General features: G+C 46.2%; 1 protein-coding gene across 1 annotated transcript; it reads right to left on the bottom strand.

Annotated features, from left to right (window-relative positions):
* Positions 1 to 79: 79 nt before the first annotated feature.
* Positions 80 to 11,952, bottom strand: si:dkey-191g9.5 (rap1 GTPase-GDP dissociation stimulator 1). Its single transcript, XM_035531246.1, has 14 exons — positions 11,709 to 11,952; positions 10,324 to 10,428; positions 9,336 to 9,458; positions 8,846 to 8,971; positions 8,446 to 8,574; positions 8,028 to 8,153; positions 7,555 to 7,698; positions 4,843 to 4,974; positions 4,610 to 4,744; positions 3,390 to 3,515; positions 2,397 to 2,536; positions 1,925 to 2,051; positions 1,538 to 1,666; positions 80 to 709 (listed from the first exon to the last, which is right to left on the bottom strand). Exons 1-14 carry the CDS (start codon positions 11,719 to 11,721, stop codon positions 582 to 584), a joined length of 1,683 nt encoding a protein of 560 aa, XP_035387139.1. The 5' UTR covers positions 11,722 to 11,952; the 3' UTR covers positions 80 to 581.
* Between the last annotated feature and the right edge of the window lie 8,435 nt (positions 11,953 to 20,387).

Raw genomic sequence — 20,387 nt, 5'->3', positions numbered from 1 at the left:
AATATGAATAATAATGAGTATATATTTTGTGCTGTAAGACTGAGAAGCATTATCATATTTACATAAACCACACCCAGTGTAACAAAAATACATTTGCATTTCATTATTTAGCATTAAAAGAAAATTAGCACATGTAATTTTATACAGCTTTGCCAAAAAGCACAATATATTTCCACGTGTTTATCTTTTATCTTATGCACACCAGTTACCTTGTATATACTTAATTTCCCCCTAACAGTGTTCAGGACATAAAGAAGTCATGGATATTACCGAAGGACCTACAGATCTTTCAGTCCTCTCATACAGAAGACTGGTATCTTATAGAGACGCACCCGTAGTGTCCTTTGATTGGCCACCGCTGAGCAGCTAGGGACGAAGCCATGAGCCGACGCTTCGTTCCTGGGCCAATCAAGCTCCTCTACCATAATAACATCACCCTGTTTTTGAATGATTCTATAATGGGCACGTAGTTGGGATTGCTTTGGTCTGAGAGAATGTAGGACTGGGTTGGTTAGTAGAGCGTGAAGAGAAGAACAGCGTGTGCTTGGAGTCAGTAGTCCCGCTGAGATTGGACAGTTGTTCTAGCTGCTCTCAGAGAGCACAGCCCTCACCGACTCTGCCTGTGAGGCCAGTTTGGTGCTGCTGTGACTCGAGAGCTTAGCCAGACTGTCCTTCAGGTTCAAAGCTTCCATCTGCTCCTTCATCATGCCTGTCGAGGAGGGAGGGAATGAGGGATGGAGGGGAAGAAAGAGAGAGAGAGAGAGAGAGAGAGAGAGAGAGAGAGAGAGAGAGAGAGAGAGAGAGAGAGAGAGAGAGAGAGAGAGCGAGAGAGAGAGAGAGAACATCCATGATAAGGAGTGTTATTAGAGGTAGGTCCCAGCTAATGGGATCTGTGATTTCATTGGGATTTTAGTCATTCACTCTTAGAAAAAAATAACAAAATGTTCTGTAGAGCTATTGCTTGCTTTTATAGTTGTACTTATTTACCATTTACCATTACAAATGGTACTTTCTTAACACAAGTATCCAAAATAACATACTGAAGCATGTGCTACTGAAGTGTGTGTACTGAAACGTGTGCTAATAAAGCATGTGCTACTGAAACGTGTGCTAATAAAGCATGTGCTACTGAAACGTGTGCTAATAAAGCGTGTGCTACTGAAGCGTGTGCTAATAAAGCATGTGCTACTGAAACGTGTGCTAATAAAGCGTGTGCTACTGAAACGTGTGCTAATAAAGCGTGTGCTACTGAAATGTGTGCTAATAAAGCGTGTGCTACTGAAGCGTGTGCTAATAAAGCATGTGCTACTGAAACGTGTGCTAATAAAGCGTGTGCTACTGAAACGTGTGCTAATAAAGCGTGTGCTACTGAAATGTGTGCTAATAAAGCGTGTGCTACTGAAGCGTGTGCTAATAAAGCATGTACTACTGAAACGTGTGCTAATAAAGCGTGTGCTACTGAAATGTGTGCTAATAAAGCGTGTGCTACTGAAATGTGTGCTAATAAAGCGTGTGCTACTGAAGCGTGTGTACTGACTGGAGTTGGCAAGGCTGCAGATGAGGCCTAAAGTGCTAAACTTGACCTCCACTGCCCCTACAGGGTCATCCAGCATCTTCTTTAGAGTGCATAACAGATCAGCACTCTGAAATGGCTCTTGTACTGCCTCTGGGTAACACACACACACAGGAGGAGTTTGGATTATGGAAAGTAATAAAACTGAACCACATTCAGATCTATTGATAGTTCTCACATTGTACACTACAAACAAGTGCTTCCATTTTTAAATAGCAAATGTGAACCATACAACAGACCATAGCTTCAGTCTATCCACACACACACACACACACACACACACACACAGCATGCTAAAATATTAATGCTAAAACATGAATGTATTGAAAACAATTAAAAACGAGGCCTTACCCATATCTATTGCAGAGGCAATTGCTAGTGCAACCAAAGCCTCATTTTGCATAATGACATGTTCACTGGTTGCCATAGAGATGAGGTGTTGGACCCCATCTGCCTTGATAACAGAGTGGATGACATCCTGTCAGGAGGACAGAAGAGCACACTTCAGATATCCTGCAGTCAGATGGGGTTGAGAGGACTGTAATGAGCCTTTAAGAACCCTACTTGTGAGGAGTTTTTGATGCCTTATATTTATTTGTGTGTGTGTGTGTGTGTGTGTGTGTGTGTGTGTGTGTGTGTGTGTTTCTCCTGTTAAGGGAGAGGAGTTTATCTAAAAATAACTGAAAGATTATTGGTGACTTAGCAATTAATACCACATGTTTACCACACCATCAGGGGACAGCTGTTCATTTGTGAACACCTACAATCCTGCTCACTGGATCTGTTGTGTGTGTCTGCATGTAACTGGTAATGTGGTGCTCACTGGGGAGCGACTGTGTCTGATAAGCGCCGCTAAAAGCCGATTTGCCTCTCCTCTGACACCAGCGTGGTCCTTCGCTTCACACCACTCCATAACCCGCGCCAGTAACACCCCGTCCTTTCCCAGGACGGTAGCTGCCTCCTCTAACACACACACACGGATGAGAAAGAAAATGAACTTGACAATGTAGAGTGAAAAATGTATTTAAGAGAGTTTTTTCTGCATTTATTACCTTTGTAAAGTAAAATAGTTAATTGAGTGCGACTAGTAATTTACACCTCAGTGAATCTGTTTGTATAGAATGTTCTCTACTGTTTGGTACCGAGTGCTTCTGTGTAGCTGATAGAACACTGCGAAGGTAATAATACATAATAATAATAATAATAATAATAATAATAATAATAATAATATAATATATAGCATATATGACAGTGTAAATGAAGTCTGCTCTATAGGCACAGAAAGGAGCATTTATCAGCTTAAGACTCTAAATGTGTTTTAGTATATACCAATATATATTAGAGGTGTGTTTCTTAAATGTGTTTGGCTTAAAAGCTGTATGAAGTTCATTCTTTACTCTGATGTAGGACCAGTCCTCCCATGTCCAATTACTCCCTCAATGATTACATCAGAAACCTAAGAACTGATCTTAGATCAGTAGAAAGCAGGCCCCTCAGCCAAGGCTGTGAGCCTGCTCGCATGCTCATATGAAGTGCTGGGAGACAGAAATGAAGCTGTTAATAAAAAGATGAGGTGTCGATAACGGAGTGGAGGACGTCCTGTCAGGAGGACGGAAGAGCACACTTCAGAGATCCTGCCGTCAGATGAGGTTAGGAGGACCGGAAGGCAAAATGAAACTTTTTACGGAGAGCTTCTTTGCACAAGATGATCTTAGAATGGTACCCCATTTTTGTGCCTGTTCCTGTTCGAAATAGCCGGTTATTTCTACAGGATGAGAGTGCTGACTGTGTATCGTAGTCTCTTCACGCGCCTTACCTTGGCCATCCACCATCATGCGCAGGGTCCCAAGCAATTTGAACTGGACAGGGGGCATGTCAGAGCGCAGGAGGGTCCTGATCCGCAGGCTGACGCCGTCCTCTAGCATGCGCACTTTATTAGACACTAGAGACACAGAAGAGACACTTCTCTAAGCCTCTCCAAGACACTTCTCTAAGCCTCTCTAAGACACTTCTCTAAGCCTCTCTAAGACATTTCTCTAAGCCTCTCCAAGACACTTCTCTAAGCCTCTCTAAGACACTTCTCTAAGCCTCTCTAAGACACTTCTCTCTAAGCCTCTCTAAGACACTTCTCTAAGCCTCTCTAAGACACTTCTCTAAGCCTCTCCAAGACACTTCTCTAAGCCTCTCTAAGACACTTCTCTAAGCCTCTCTAAGACACTTCTCTCTAAGCCTCTCTAAGACACTTCTCTAAGCCTCTCTAAGACACTTCTCTAAGCCTCTCTAAGACACTTCTCTAAGCCTCTCCAAGACACTTCTCTAAGCCTCTCTAAGACACTTCTCTAAGCCTCTCCAAGACACTTCTCTAAGCCTCTCTAAGACACTTCTCTAAGCCTCTCTAAGACACTTCTCTAAGCCTCTTCAAAACACTTCTCTAAGCCTCTCCAAGATACTTCTCTCTAAGCCTTTCCAAGACACTTCTGTAGGCCTCTCCAAGACACTTCTCTAAGCCTCTCCAAGACACTTCTCTCTAAGCCTCTCCAAGACACTTCTCTAAGCCTCTCCAAAACACTTCTCTAAGCCTCTTCAAGACACTTCTCTAAGCTTCTCTAAGACACTTCTCTAAGCCACTCTAAGAAACTTTCTTTAAGCCTCTCTAAGACACTTCACTAAGCTTCTCCAAGACAATTCACTAAGCCAATAAGCAAGGTTGAAGGAGATGAACTCTATCAGGCTGAGGAGCACACTGAGCATATAACCTTGTCACTGACTATGATTTGGTAGATGTGAAGAGCATGTAACTAGAGGAAAAGATAGTCGTCGTTAAACACAAAAGCTTATTTGCAGAGAAACAGCCCTGAATACTGGTAGACTAACAAGTGGTATCGCATGACTCTCTGTTAAATACTCTGAATGGTATGGCACCTCAGTTCGTGGGCAGTGGTGTTAATGCTGACTTTAATAGTGAGGTTTTAAGTGCCAAGCACAGAGTGCTACGGTGCAGTCAGGTCATGAGCTGATGGAGGATGGGAGTTGCACCTGGTATAGCGAGGTTCCTGAGGGCACTCAGGGCAGCGTGCTGCACCGAAACGTCTCCCTCATCCACGTGAAGCTCCAGCAGATCCAAGAGATGAGGAACAACCCCCAGCTCCATCATCTTGACGCAGTTACTGTCTGAAAGTGGAGGTCTTCATTAATGCCGGACTAGACTGACGGGGAAGGACAGGGTTGTTTCTGCCAGTGTGGCTGTGCTGGGTGCACTTTAATCTCACCGTTCCTGGCAAAGTTGGCGATGGCCAGTGCTCCAGATAACTGCAGCTGGGTGTTGGAGGACTGGAGCCAGGACAGAACATCCTGGTACACTGTCCCCGTGCCTTCCCCGAAGCACTTCTGCATGGACTCATCTAGAAAACATCCAGTCAGCTAGGTGACATGTAGCCTCGGTGCATCTATCCGTTCCCAACTGTACTACAGATTACGGCTTGGCTTTACTGGTAGGCTACACTGTTCAGACGTGCATTTCTGTGAATCATTCTGTGCAATAATTAATTAATTTAATATGCAATAATGAATTAATTTACAATTAATAAATGGTGTTAAACCTACCAATAATATATTAGTACATGTCTGGAGGAAAAAATAGCCATCTTGTGTAGTGTGTATACAATGTAATAACAACCTATGTATCAAGGGTTTGGCTACTAATGAAACATTTCTGATCTGCACTGACAGAAATCAAGAAAACCACACATACATGCAGGACTAAAACAACATCTAAAGCGCCTTTTACATTGTGGCCTTTAATATATCGCATTCTTGGCCATCCCATAAGCTATAACAGCGGAGCACCCTGAGCACACTACCCTGCTCACCACCCCGAGCACACTACCCTGCTCACTACCCCGAGCACACTACTCTGCTCACCACCCTGAGCACACTACCCTGCTCACCACCCTGAGCACACTACCCTGCTCACCACCCCGAGCACACTACCCTGCTCACTACCCCGAGCACACTACCCTGCTCACCACCCCGAGCACACTACCCTGCTCACTACCCCGAGCACACTACCCTGCTCACCACCCTGAGCACACGACCCTGCTCACTACCCCGAGCACACTACCCTGAACACACTACGCTGAGCACACTACCCCGAGCACACTACCCTGCTCACTACCCCAAGCACACTACCCTGCTCACTACCCCGAGCACACTACCCTGCTCACTACCCTGCTCACTACCCCGAGCACACTACCCTGCTCACTGCCCCAAGCACACTACCCTGAACACACTACGCTGAGCACACTACCATGCTCACTACCCTGACCGCACTACGCTGAGCACACTACCCTGAGCACACTACCCTGCTCACTACCCCGAGCACACTACCCTGCTCACCACCCTGAGCACACTACCCTGCTCACCACCCTGAGCACACTACCCTGCTCACCACCCTGAGCACACTACCCTGCTCACTACCCCGAGCACACTACCCTGCTCACCACCCTGAGCACACGACCCTGCTCACTACCCCGAGCACACTACCCTGAACACACTACGCTGAGCACACTACCCCGAGCACACTACCCTGCTCACCACCCTGAGCACACTACCCTGCTCACTACCCCGAGCACACTACCCTGCTCACTACCCCGAGCACACTACCCTGCTCACTACCCCAAGCACACTACCCTGCTCACTACCCCGAGCACACTACCCTGCTCACTGCCCCAAGCACACTACCGTGAACACACTACGCTGAGCACACTACCATGCTCACTACCCTGACCGCACTACGCTGAGCACACTACCCTGAGCACACTACCCTGCTCACTACCCTTAGCACTATCCTGCTCTGCTAGCTCAACTTCTGCTTTCTGTTGTGTTCATGCTTATTTTCGCTGATGTTGCCTGGGCTCTGAGTGTAGCTACATGCCCACCAGCAGCCACTGTGCAAGCCATGCTAGCTGGACCAGCTTGAACTGGTGATGTAGTCAAGAGCATCTTCAATGTGGGGAAAGTGGAGAGAGCCGTGTCTTAGTGAGGCACTGATGGTCCACGCAGAATCTCCAGATGTCATCTCTCTTCTTTACTTAGGTGATAGTGTTGATCGCAAGCTTGCTGACGGAGCTGTTCGTCAGCAGCTTGCATTCGGTGCCTGGAAGCAGCTCCGTCCTGACAAAAGAAATAGTGGACCTGTTGTTGAGGAGTGCTCTGCAGGGGCGGGGGTTGCTTAGCGGGCAGCATCGGGCAGCCCACAGTGGAAGTAGGCTCTGCTGGAGGTGAGATTGCAAGACACAACGCCACAGTTCGCTACCTCCATGAAGTTTCCAGATGACTCAGGAAATGGCTTTCAGCAATGGCTTGCTTTGTGCGCCTTTCTCTTGCACTGCAAGAATGTGAGCACTGTTTGTTAGCATGCAGACTCAGTAGCTTTCCCACCAAGCCTTCCTCTGTATTCTCAGTGCTAACCTCTCAGTGTCGGTCTGTCATGGCTGGGCACTGGCTAACTTCAGCCTGGGCTACCTGGTTGGTCCCAGCAGGCTAGCGAGGTGTTTGGTGCAGTATCACTCAGAAAATCCCGTAGTACTAAATCTTCTTGAACTTCTTCAGAGCAGCTACGGTAGTCATGCCTCGCCACAGGACGCGGCCTCTCCTCGGTTTGTTGACAGTGGCTCGGTAGGGCCTGTAACTCGTCAGGACACGCACTAACGAAGTGTTTCTCCTCCTACAGCCCTAACACCAGCAGTGGTTTTGTCTGACCAGCAACTTAACTGTACCAGTTGTACGTGAGCTTCAGACAATTACTACATAACATAACCATTACACTTGGAGAGGTGGGCCACTATGGGAGGGTCTTGCACTGGTTCTTAGTTTGCCATTTTCCACTGGCAGAACCCAAAACAACCTTCTGCTTCGACTTTATGTTCCGCTGTATTAAAAATACTGAGGTGGTCTGAGTAGTACTTTCTGACAAAACTTACCCCCCAGTAATAGCGTCACTATGAGATTGGAAGCTATTTTAATACTGCAGAGGTCATGAGGATCAGAGTCACCCTGCAATCCACGAATCATCTCTGAGAGAGCTTCAGGAACTCCTGCTTCCACAAACTGGAGTTTCAGTCCATCTGAGTCATAAACATACATGCACACACATGTAGTACATATATCGGTTAATCTGCAGTGTACCTTTATTAACTTCAACCTTTTGGGGTTTAAGTGGTCATAGTCACAATTACATTTATGGAATTTAGCTGACACTTCTATCCATAGCAACTTACAATTTTGACTGAGTACAACTTGAGCAATGGAGGGATAAGGGCCTTGCTCAGGGGCCCAACAGTGGCAACTTGAACCAGCAACCTTCCAATTACAAATCAAGTAGCTTAACCACTGAGCTACCACTGCCACCATCATGTTAAGCTCTGGGGCCTGCTAAGACGTGCGCGTGCCTCACCGCTCTCTCCGAGACTCCCCAGCACCTCCAGGATAAGGTGGCGCCTCTCTGCGTCTGGAGCCCGCTTCAGCTGAACAGTCAGGACATCTGCCACCGCCACCTCTGCCAAAGCTTCTCTCGCCACATCTGAACACGAGCAAAGGTTCAGTCGCCGCCGGCTCCGACCATGACGTCACGTCCACCAAGTTACTCAAGACCCACAATTCCAGTGCAGAGGAACCACCGGCGGTGGCCGTACGCCTCCCTTGTGAGACACTTCTGAGACACTTGGGAGCGACCTGGATTTCACCTGCCCAGCCTGATCTTTGAAAGACAGGAGGAGCAGTAGATCTAAAAAAACTAGGTCTCTCCCAAGTGCGCCTGTTTTTTTTTATAGTGTGGAAGGCGCAGAAGGGCCGTGCTGATCGCTCGTTCTCACCCATATCAGCAAGGTTGCACAGAGCCAGAAGGCAGACGTTGACCAGCGGGTCGTTCTCTGGGTACTGGTGCATTATGTCCATCAACCTGGGGATAATGCCACTGTGCACCAGCTGAATCTGCTGGACAGCTGAGAGCGAGAGAGCGAGAGAGAGAGAGAACAAAAGGTTAGGAGGTTTAAGAAATTAAAAGAGGCACAAAAGCATGATATTAAAAAAGGTAGGGAGGGAGAGACGAGAAGAGAGGGCACGAGGCAAATGAGGTCCTAAGCAGAGGCAAGCTGGGGCAGCGAATGCCGTCGGAAGTTTTCCACACGGGTTTGCATTTCTTTCCCATTTGGTGAATGCCACCCTTTGTCCTTCCCAAACAAATGCCCATTAGTGAAGAACAGCCATGCTCACTGTTGTCGAAGCAGATGCGTCCGATGGCCCGACCCGCATGCAGCAGCAGATCCTGGTCCAAGCTGTTCAGCAGGGGCACCAGGGCAGCAACCAGGCCTGCCTCAATGCACTGCTCCCTCACAGCAGCTAACGCGTGAACACACCAGCGTTAGTCATCAGAGAGGACGTGCCACAAATCCCTACAGTATACCACCCCTTTAACGCCATACTAGTTTATTTTAAAACCATTTACAAAAAAAACGAATAAAAAGTTTTTATTTAGCATTTTTGCTTTAGAAGCCTAAAAATGTTTTACCGTTTCATCAGACAGAAATACACCGAGAGGTTTTACGAGCATAGGATCTTTGGCGCGAGATAATTGGTATCACATTGAATCTTTTTCTCCAGTTTCATAGCAATTCAAGTGACCACTACTTCAGTGCTCAATGTTAGAGACGGTCAGTGTTAACCCAGTCAGTGTAGGTGCAATAACAAGAACTGTTGCTGTTACCCTCTCTGGCCATCTCTGCCACCAGCAGGGTGACCTGGGACACGAGGGAGCCCTTGTTCCTCAGAGCCTGGGCCAGTGTGGGCAGGATCCCGCTGGAAGCTATCTGCTCCGCAGTGCCCCGTTCTGGGGAGAGAGCAGAGCGTTCGACTGTAAGGGCAGTTTGTACAAGCATTTGGTCCTTGATAGAGACTGGGGGGAGGCCACTGGCTTGCGGCTAAGCGTAGGTATCCATGGAGAGAGTCTAAGCAAAAAACCAAAGATGTTGTAGGTTTGCGTGGGAGCTCAGCACGCCTGTTCCTGTCAAATTAAATGAGTATTACAACTTCTCTCCAGCTTCCCTCTGATTTCATTGTGTTGCACCTTGTAGTGCATCTCTCGTCTCCTCTAGTGTCTCTCTACGCTGTGCTCCACTGACTCCAACCCTGGCATGATCTGGATCTGCTCTCATAGCGGAATTACAGGAGAATCTCCTCCATTCCTGAGTCAAGTGGAATCTCTCATTAAAACGTGCTTCCAGTCAAAGAAACTCCGAACAGCCGAGGAGGCAGGACAGGCTGTCAGAACAGGCAGTGCTGCCATGGCAACATCTACAATGTGTTCTTTTGAGGGAGTCTGTTTTTGCCAATTTTGGAAGCAGGCACCAACTAAGATCTGACTGGCAGGAACGTCTGCTACAAATAAATTTGTGTTGGGTCAGAAGGTCAAAGACAGTAGAAGGGAGAAGAAAGAATGTACAGACAAGATTAATCCATCTTTTCACTCATGCTACCTCATTATGAATCTCATTCTCCCTTCCTCTCTCTTTCAGCCAGTTAGTCTCACTCCTTTTTTATCTCTCCTGCTATTTCTGTCTCTCTCAATTTCTCTCCGTCTGACAGACGTATAGGAGGTCTCACAGATACACTGAGAAAATGCGTTATTCAAACACACACACTCATTCAAAGAAGAAGACCTGATGTGACGGACAAACATGAATATGAATACTTACTCTTCTCTAGCAGGAGGTTCAGAATTGTGTCCATATGAGGCTTCAGCTCCTCATCTATAAGTTCTGTGCTCACACTAATGGCTTTTAGAGCCTCAGCCAGAGAGTCTGAAACATTTAGAAAAATATTGACCCTTCACCGATGAGAAAGCATGCCGTTCACTTACACGTGGGTGGAGTTAAAGTTTGCACAACAATAGTGGAAACTGTACAGTAGAGGCACATTAGAGCATCAAAATTATTTCTCAACGAAGGGGGATGCAGGTTTACAGACAAGGTTTCTCCAAGGATTCTATAAACATCACACATTTACTGAACACTGAGAGTCCCACAATCTGCAGTCATTACATCACACGCAAAGTGCCACAATATTAATCAGGCAAGTTGTTTTTCACTCTGAACCTTTGGTGAAGGACACTACAAGAAGAGAATATGTGTGTGTCAGGTTTTCTGTGTGTGTTTGTGTGTGTGTGTATGTGTATGCGCGCGCGCGCGTGTGTTTATGTACACACTGAGTTTATTCAGGCGATTCTTTATTAGAATTACTTTGAAAAGTGAAGCAGTCATTTGGCTTTCCCCCTGACTGCACACCATTTCAAATGTTTTGTCTATCAGTTATTTCCGCATCAGACAGTCTTCGTCTCTCGCCGGGGCATATGAGGGTGTATAACAGCTTGGAGAATAAGAGGAGCCCAACTAATTAGGTTTCCAAACGCATTTTCTAATGGCATGTTTGCTTATTGCTTTTTTTGCTAAAGCAAACCTAGCGTGTAAGACAAAGATGGAGAGGAAGAAACAGAAAAGAGGTAAGGAGGGAGAGAGGGATTAATCACCCCGAGAAGCTCTGGTAAGGAGAGTGAAACAGATACAGACACACAGAGAGAGGCTATTATCACATCAAGCTCCTAATATATCATATAACTCCACACCTAGACATGAACATTCTCCCTATTCACTAGTCTTCATCTTTTCCCCATTAAAAAGCAAGTTAGAGGATGTACGTGAGTGGCAGCTGCTCCTCGCAGTCCTCATTACTTCAGGCAGCCTGCTTCTCAGCATGGCTCACTTCAAACACCCACAGGCTGGGGATAACTCGCTCTTCGCCGTGGGAGAGCCCAGACTCCCACCACAACCACCCGGGGGCACCGCTACAACTTGCAGCCCAAGCCTGAACGTGACCTTTCCAGGCATGCCAGAAGGGAAAACCAGGTAGGGTGGCTGGCTCCGAGCTGCAGCTGCTCTCAGCAGCCACGTCTGCTTCCACGCAGCGCACAGCGTCAGGTCCACAGTCCGAGATGCACATGACACTGATCGGATTAGGACGCGCTGTCTTACTGTGGATAAAAGATCCGAGAGGAGTGCGAAGAAAAGAGGCTTTAGGTACTCACCCATATCTGCCATGGCTGCTGGTAGGCTAAGTCGTCCTCGGTGTCTCCCTGTGTCTGTCTATTTCTCTCTCTGTCTCTGCAGCTGCGCGTGGTCCGTGTGTGTGTGTGTGTGTGTGTGTGTGTGTGTGTGTGTGTGTGTGTGTATGTTTGTCGTGAGTGTGTAAAAAAGAGACAGCCCTTCTCCAGGCAGGAGAGAAGACTCCAGCCTCAAGACTGTCTCAAGTCAGCCCAGCTACCTGCCTCTGGTCCCCTTCACTGATCCTTCCTGCTGATACATGCGCACTCCTCTGCCTCTCTCCCTCTCTCTCTCTCTCTCTCTCCCTCCCTCCCTCCCTCCCTCTCTTTCTCTCTCTCCCTCCCTCCCTCTCTTTCTCTCTCCCTCCCTCCCTCTCTCTCTTTCTCTCTCTCTCTCCTTCCCTCTCTCCCTCTCTCTTTCTCTCTCTCTCTCCCTCCCTCCCTCTCTTTCTCTCTCTCTCCCTCCCTCCCTCTCTCTCTTTCTCTCTCTCTCTCCCTCCCTCCCTCTCTTTCTCTCTCTCTCCCTCCCTCCCTCTCTCTTTCTCTCTCTCTCTCTCTCCTTCCCTCCCTCCCTCTCTCTCTCTCTCTCCTTCCCTCCCTCCCTCTCTCTCTTTCTCTCTCTCTCCCTCCCTCTCTCCCTCTCTCTTTCTCTCTCTCTCTCCCTCCCTCCCTCCCTCTCTTTCTCCCTCTCTCCCTCTCTCTCTCCCTCCCTCCCTCCCTCTCTCTCTCTCTCTCTCTCTCTCTCTCCCTCTCTCTCTCCCTCCCTCTCTCCCTCTCTCTTTCTCTCCCTCCCTCCCTCCCTCCCTCCCTCTCTCCCTCCCTCCCTCTCTTTCTCTCTCTCTCCCTCCCTCCCTCTCTCTTTCTCTCTCCCTCCCTCCCTCCCTCCCTCCCTCCCTCTCTCTCTTTCTCTCTCTCTCTCCCTCCCTCTCTCCCTCTCTCCTTCTCTCTCTCTCTCCCTCCCTCCCTCCCTCTCTTTCTCTCTCTCCCTCCCTCCCTCTCTCTTTCTCTCTCTCTCCCTCCCTCCCTCCCTCTCTTTCTCTCTCTCTCTCCTTCCCTCCCTCCCTCTCTCTCTCTCCTTCCCTCCCTCCCTCTCTCTTTCTCTCTCTCTCTCCCTCCCTCCCTCCCTCTCTTTCTCTCTCTCCCTCCCTCCCTCTCTCTTTCTCTCTCTCTCCCTCCCTCCCTCCCTCTCTTTCTCTCTCTCTCCCTCCCTCTCTCCCTCTCTCTTTCTCTCTCTCTCTCCCTCCCTCCCTCTCTTTCTCTCTCTCTCCTTCCCTCCCTCCCTCTCTCTTTCTCTCTCTCTCTCCCTCCCTCCCTCCCTCTCTTTCTCTCTCTCTCTCCCTCCCTCTCTCCCTCTCTCTTTCTCTCTCTCTCTCCCTCCCTCCCTCCCTCTCTTTCTCTCTCTCTCCCTCCCTCCCTCTCTCCCTCTCTCTCTCTCTCTCTCTCTCTCTGTCCTCCCCGACAGCCTCCCTTCTTCACACCAATTTCATTCACTCTCCCATAGCCAAGCACACACACTCTCTCTCTTTTCCTTGGGTTGGCACTCCCTCACTCACCCCCACTGTTCCCTTGCCCCACCCTCAACCTCCCTCCCACACTCTAAAGATGCCTTACACCCTGAAGATCTGCCCCCAGGGTCTGAACCTGAAACCTCATAATACAGCCTCACTAAAATATGAAGACTAAGGTGCATTTCAAGATGCTGGCTAGATATGAGATGGTGCAAAATGAACCATAAGAAAGCAATATTCTAAAAGTAAATTATTTTAATGTAGGTGAATGTGAGGTCGATTACACTGGCCTACTTTTTACGGCCATGAATCGATGCAGGAGAATTATACTAAAAGTTGAACCTGCCACAGTAAGCCTCCTAAATTAGAAATTCAATTTGTGTATGCTCATAATTCTTTCCTACCTGAAGCCAAGCAAAAACTCTCTCATATGCAGCAGCAGTGGACAGGTTAGAAATCCATGCACGCGTTAAGTACACCAACAATAGGATCTGCATGCTGCTTGTCTTTGTTGTTTATGTACAGCAGAAAAAATATACAGTCCTATTTGTATGACCAATAGATGTCAGCAAAAGTCAGTGAAAGAGACTAAAATGATAAAAATAATCTGCTAAAGAAGGGTGGTAGTTAAACTGATATAGCCAATAACAGACCTCCACCTCCACGCCTACACCTCTACACCTGAACCTCACCAGTAACAGACCTCCACCCCTACACCTCTACACCTGAACCTCACCAGTAACAGACCTCCAACCCTACACCTCTATGCCTGAACCTCACTAGTAACAGACCTCCACCCCTACAGCTACACCTCTACACCTGAACCTCACCAGTAACAGACCTCCACCCCTACACCTACACCTCTACACCTGAACCTCAACAATAACAGACCTCCACCCCTACACCTCTACGCCTGAACCTCACTAGTAACAGACCTCCAACCCTACACCTACACCTCTACACCTGAACCTCACCAGTAACAGACCTCCACCCCTACAGCTACATCTCTACGCCTGAACCTCACCAGTAACAGACCTCCACCCCTACACCTCTACACCTGAGCCTCACCAGTAACAGACCTCCAATCCTACACCTACACCTCTACACCTGAACCTCACTAGTAACAGACCTCCACCCCTACACCTACACCTCTACACCTGAACCTCACCAGTAACAGACCTCCACCCCTACACCTCTATGCCTGAACCTCACTAGTAACAGACCTCCACCCCTACAGCTACACCTCTACACCTGAACCTCACCAATAACAGACCTCCACCCCTACACCTCTATGCCTGAACCTCACTAGTAACAGACCTCCACCCCTACAGCTACATCTCTATGCCTGAACCTCACCAGTAACAGACCTCCACCCCTACACCTCTACACCTGAGCCTCACCAGTAACAGACCTCCAATCCTACACCTACACCTCTACACCTGAACCTCAACAATAACAGACCTCCAACCCTACACCTACACTTCTCAACCTGAACCTCACCAAAAACTGACCCTTACACCCTACACCTATGAATGTGTGTGTGTGTGTGTGTGTGTGTGTGTGTGTGTGTGTGTGTGTGTGTGTGTGTGTGTGTGTGTGTGTGTGTGTGTGTGTGTGTGTGTGTATTCCTGTAGCTCAGCTGGCACATGTTCATCAGGTAGAGCAACACTAAATTCATGGGTTTGACACTAACAAACCCTCTTCTGGATAAGAGCATCTCTCCCAGCTCAGTGATTCAGGAGAGGGAATTACACAGAATTACTACATCCTAACAGCAGGTGGCAGTGTGTGTTCAGCCATAATTGTTTGTGGCAACATATTCCCAGTGTGTCTCAATATAAATGTCTATAGTCTAAATGCCTATAGTCCATATATATTCTATGTAGTTTATCCCAAACTACATACTATATATATATTAATTAGAAGTTATCAAAACTATGTGTCACTTTAACTAAGTATGTTTAGCTAAAGTGTTTTGGTTACTTTAGTTAAAGTTTGTTTATAGCAATAATTATATATTATATTATAAGAAATTATTATATGGTCATGAGAATGAGAAGTAATTTTAAGGAAAGAAAAAAGAAAACTGTGTGTGTGTGTGTGTGAGTGTGTGTGTGTGTGAGTGTGTGTGAATGTGCATGCATGCATGTGTGTGCGCACGTGTATATGTGTGTGCGTGTGTGTGTGTGTGCACATGCCTGCGTGTGCGCGAGTGTGTGTGTGCGTGTGTGTGTGCGTGCGCGTGTGCGTGAGTGTGTGTGAATGTGCATGCATGCATGTGTATGTGCACACGTGTTGTGTGCACATGTTTATGTGTGCATGTGTGTGTCTGTGTGCACGCATGTGTGTGCACACATGTTGTGTGCACATGTATATGTGCGTGCGTGTGTCTGTGTGTGTGCATGTGTTTCTGTGTGTGTGTGCGTGCGTGAATGTGCATGCATGCATGTGTATGTGCGTGTGCGCACGTGTATATGTGTGTGCGTGTGTGTGCGCGTGCGTGTGTGCATGCGTGTGTGTGAATGTGCATGCATGCATGTGTGTGCACGCGTGTTGTGTGCACATGTATGTGTGTGCATGTGTGTGTCTGTGTGCATGCATGCGTGTTGTGTGCATGTGTATATGTGCGTGCATGCACGTGTCTGTGTGTGTGCATGTGTTTCTGTGTGTGTGTGTGTGCGTCTGTGTGTGTGTGCGTGCGTGAATGTGCATGCATGCATGTGTATGTGCACGTATGTTGTGTGCACACGTGTTGTGTGCACGTGTATGTGCGTGCATGTGTGTGTGTGTGTCTGTGTGGTGTGAATGTGCAAGCGTGCATGTGTGTGCGCATGTGTATATGTGCGTGTGAGTGGGTGTGGGTGTGTGTGCGCGCCTATGTGCGTGAGTGCAGGTGAACGTGCGTGCTTGTGTGTGTGCAGTCATCCTCACATGCCCCTTACTCAGGTCTTTCTCACCACTGCTCCTGTTTTGGAAAAACATTGTACATTATATTATCATTAGAAAGAATATTTCATCACTCTAAATTATACAGTCAGATTAACTACAGATTATAGGGATTATAAACAAACATTTATCTTTTAAATTGAATTTAGTAAACATTATGATGTGTCATCTGTGAGTGCAGCGGAAATGGATGGACCATCCTCTTTAAAACATACTGACACCAAATACTTGTGATAGGAAATAACTCACTTACTAACCAGACTAAACTCAATTTAAATGACACAGGAACTGCAGATGAAATCAGAAATGGGCTCGAACAAGGATTGAGGTAGCAGTTTCAGGCTGAGCTACCTCGGACTCGGACGGACCATTTTGACTCCCTTAGGTTCCCCATCTTCCGACACATAGCAGGAACATTCCTCACGCCGATGCCCACAGAGAAAGAGATTCTGCTATTGAATGGGTTCGTTAGACCTTGGCCAGGGTATAGGGGACAGGTTGGAGCTGTGTGTTCTCGGAAACACCACCTCTACTTTTCAGTCTTGCCTATTTGGAGAAAAAAAGCATTTTTTATTTTTTTTTATGTCATAGTTAGAAAAATCTATGAATAAATATATATGTAAATATTAATGGCAGCAATAACAGACATCATGAAATGGTATAAACACCATGCAGCTCTTTTAAGGACAAAGAGGTGAGATAATTCCTCCATGAAATGTCCAGACAGCCTTCATTAGCTAATGGATTCACCCTGCATTAATCAACTCACAGTTACAGACAGCGTTCCCAGGGCCCAGACAATCCAGACCTCCTTCCTATCGGCACGCCGCTGTTCTTCTCCACGTGCTTTAACCCCCACCAGGGAAAACACTCAGTTTTCTTTCTCTTTAAACTTTGACATCGCGCAATGATGTCAGTGTACCACTGGGAAATCAAACACTTGGAAAAATCTAATCTGATCTAAGATGTGCACGCTGCAGGGAGACTCTGGCATGCGGTCGGGAGAGAGTGGCAGGGATAACGGAGCGAGGAAGAGTCAAACCCGAGCCAGAACCTAATTGTGCAGTGTCCTCTCAAAAAGGAAAAGCACAATCGCATCAGAGAGTGTGGATTAAGGCATTACTGCCATCGCTGAGTGAACGTATGGGGTATTCATCTGTATGCCTTAGAGCCGCAGAACAGACACCATGTATCTTATCTAACAGGACACAACTATACAAAACCTTGGGTTTCCAGACTTAAATGTATTAATGTAGGATTTACCCCTTATATGATTTTACAGAATACTGACTAATGTTAAACAACCCCAAGGTTACCATATTAGTACAGTGAATACAGGGAATTCCACAGGGGTTTAGGAAAACATACCTTTTGTTGTTTGTTGCTTTGGCTCAGAATTTTTTGTCTGGAACACAATGAATTTAAAATTAACTTAAAATGAATGATGAATCTAAAATTTTAGATGATTTTAAAAGTATCAGCATTAACAGGATATGTAATTATAGTAACTAATGTATATATTATGTTTCACATAGCTGTCGCTAATTGTGTTGAGAGTCTTGCTTAGGGATCAAATAAAGGCAGAGATGGGTTTTTCTTTTTCTTATTGTGTGTGTGTGTGTGTTTCTTCACCTCTAGGACCCTTCCTGTACTTGACAGCTGGGCTGGTATGGTGGGGAGAGGTCTGCCTGCCCAACCCCCGATGTCAGCTGGACTGAGCCCCCACCCCATCATCCATTAAACATTTAGGAACCTTTCACTGTGCCAGACCTGCCTTTCTCCAGGGACTCTGAGCTGCTGTCATAATGAAGTCTAAACTCCATGATGAATATTCATCACTTCTGCAAGTCTAATCAGCAGAAGTCTTTTTGAATTAATGGCGTGACCAGAAAGAATATAAGGTAATAAAAACAACAGACATCAAACAAGGACTTGCCAAGAAATGTTATTCATTAAAAGATCATTCACTAAAATGTGAACAAAGTAAAACCGTGCTGATGGTACTGAAGACAACAGGTTACACTGATAGTGAAGTAATAGTAATGATCAGTACTGATAGCAGTTGTTAGTTCAGGAGATTATTTTACCAGCAAAACACAAGAGACTTCAATAGAAACTAACCAAACAGAGTTGCAAAAGATACAGTTAAGTAAATTTGGTTTGTGGACACTTTTAACTCTTACTGTGCTAAAGAACAAATCCGTGCAGTGCTCATTAACTCACGTGTGCTGGGCTTCACAAACCACACAGCTTTAGGTGCTTTAATGAACCATTCTGTTTATAGTACCATTTCTTACATCTCAGTTTCAATCTTCTTAGATCCGCTGGGTACAGCAGCACACGTGTGAAATCAGCTGCCATAGTTCATGGCCATATTGCAATATATGTACATATAGGAGACACATATACACACATAGCTTATAGCCAAGTATCTGAAAGTAGATATCAGTGTGCTATTGTCATTCCATAGCCGTAGGTGTCATCCTATCTGCTAAGTGGACACCCCCCCCCCCCATATGCCCTTCTTACCCGTAAAGGTACAATGTACAGCACACAAAAACATACAATACTGCTACTGCTATTTTCTCAATAGATGATCCATTATATTTCACTGGTCAGTCATTGCAAGTATTACTCAGGGGGTTATGGGTTTTAATAACAGTTTGAGGGTGGGGGCGGGACTCGCGGCGATTACATGTAGTTATTTTGTCTTAAGGAAACAGAGAAAAACAATGAGCTCTTCTCATGGGTGGAAAGTACTGCACATTCTTCAGGGTCAGTTTACCAATCCGTGAGGGCAGCTACCAGCTCCTCACAACAGTAGAGCTGCACTGTGCTTACTGTCCCTACTGCGCACTGCGGGGCATGCGGCCCACTGGGTAAACACACGCGTGGTCAACATTATTAGCACCCTTAAATTTGAGCACTTCTCCGGAAATAATGTGAAACTGCTTGGGTCTATATAAACTCATGTGTTTGATGCAGAAAAACATGACAAAAAAATAACAAATAAAATGTCACACCTTGGCCGGTATCCAGCCAGTCCTCGCGTAACACACACACCAATCACGGCACATGGTCACTTTCCCGAGCTCAGTCAGCCACATACAGTTACGTTCCTCAATTGTTGATCTGTTTAAACCCCGCAGGTGCCCAAGTGCAGTGCTCTGCATTGAAGGTCTTTGGCTCAAAGACTTATCTGTTTTCTCTGTTTCTGTGAAGCCTTTTTTCTCTTGTTGTTTGCCTTCTGCAAATAAAACGTTTTTCAGGTTTGTTACTTCTGTTTTGCTCCTGCTTCACAATGTCACATAAAAAAATGGTAGAACAAAAGATTAGTCATTTTAAAGCACTTTTACGGACTACTGGAGCTAACCACAGTGCTGTACAGTTCGCAGCAAATTAGATGAATAGCATACAAATTAGTGGAATATTAATAGCAAAAATAATTAAACAATAAGTAAAAGCAGTGCAATTTGAAGAAAAATCTAAATGCAGCTAATGTGTCTAATGGTTTAAAACCAGTTAGGACTCAAAAGCCTGGGAATATAAGTATATATTTAAATTAGACTTAAAAACATTATATGTTTGACATCATTATATAAAGAGGTCAACGCTTCCACAGTGCTGGGGCAGAACCTGGGGCAGAACCTGATGCTCTGTCGACTTTAGATGTTAGTGGAGACTGTGGAAGGGCTGAAAGCAACTCACTGAAGGAACTTAAGGAACTTGGAGCTCATGAGTTGAATGTGGGTGCAGGAGATCAGAGATGCAGGTTGGAGAGTTAATAAATAAAATAAAATCTTAAAATCAATGTTGTACTTTATGGGTAGCCAGTTAAGGGAAGCCTTCATTCGTGATATTATCTCTCTTTCCTGGACCCTGTTTAAAACCTAGTAGCCGCATTCTAGACCAGCTGTAAATGTAACAGAGCTGACAGACTGATTCCCATATACAATACAACGAATTACCACAGTCGATGTGTGTTGAAATAAAAGCATGAATCAGACTCCAGGTCTTTGATAAGTTTAGCAGTTGATCTGAGTTAATAAAAACTAACACAAACCATTTAATAGATTATCTTTTTGCCAGCATTAAGTGCAGAATCTAAGATAAAATCAGCCAAAAGTGGAGCTATACAATCACTTCTCTCTCCCCAAATTGGCAGTGCTCACATGACTTCATTGGTCTATGAATGGCGGTAGCTGTGATG

This window comes from Electrophorus electricus, chromosome 11 (assembly GCF_013358815.1).
Source record: "Electrophorus electricus isolate fEleEle1 chromosome 11, fEleEle1.pri, whole genome shotgun sequence".
Classification (NCBI taxonomy): Eukaryota; Metazoa; Chordata; class Actinopteri; order Gymnotiformes; family Gymnotidae; genus Electrophorus; species Electrophorus electricus.
The sequence above is the reverse complement of the archived record's forward strand: the minus strand, read 5'-3'. Positions and strand labels throughout refer to the sequence as shown.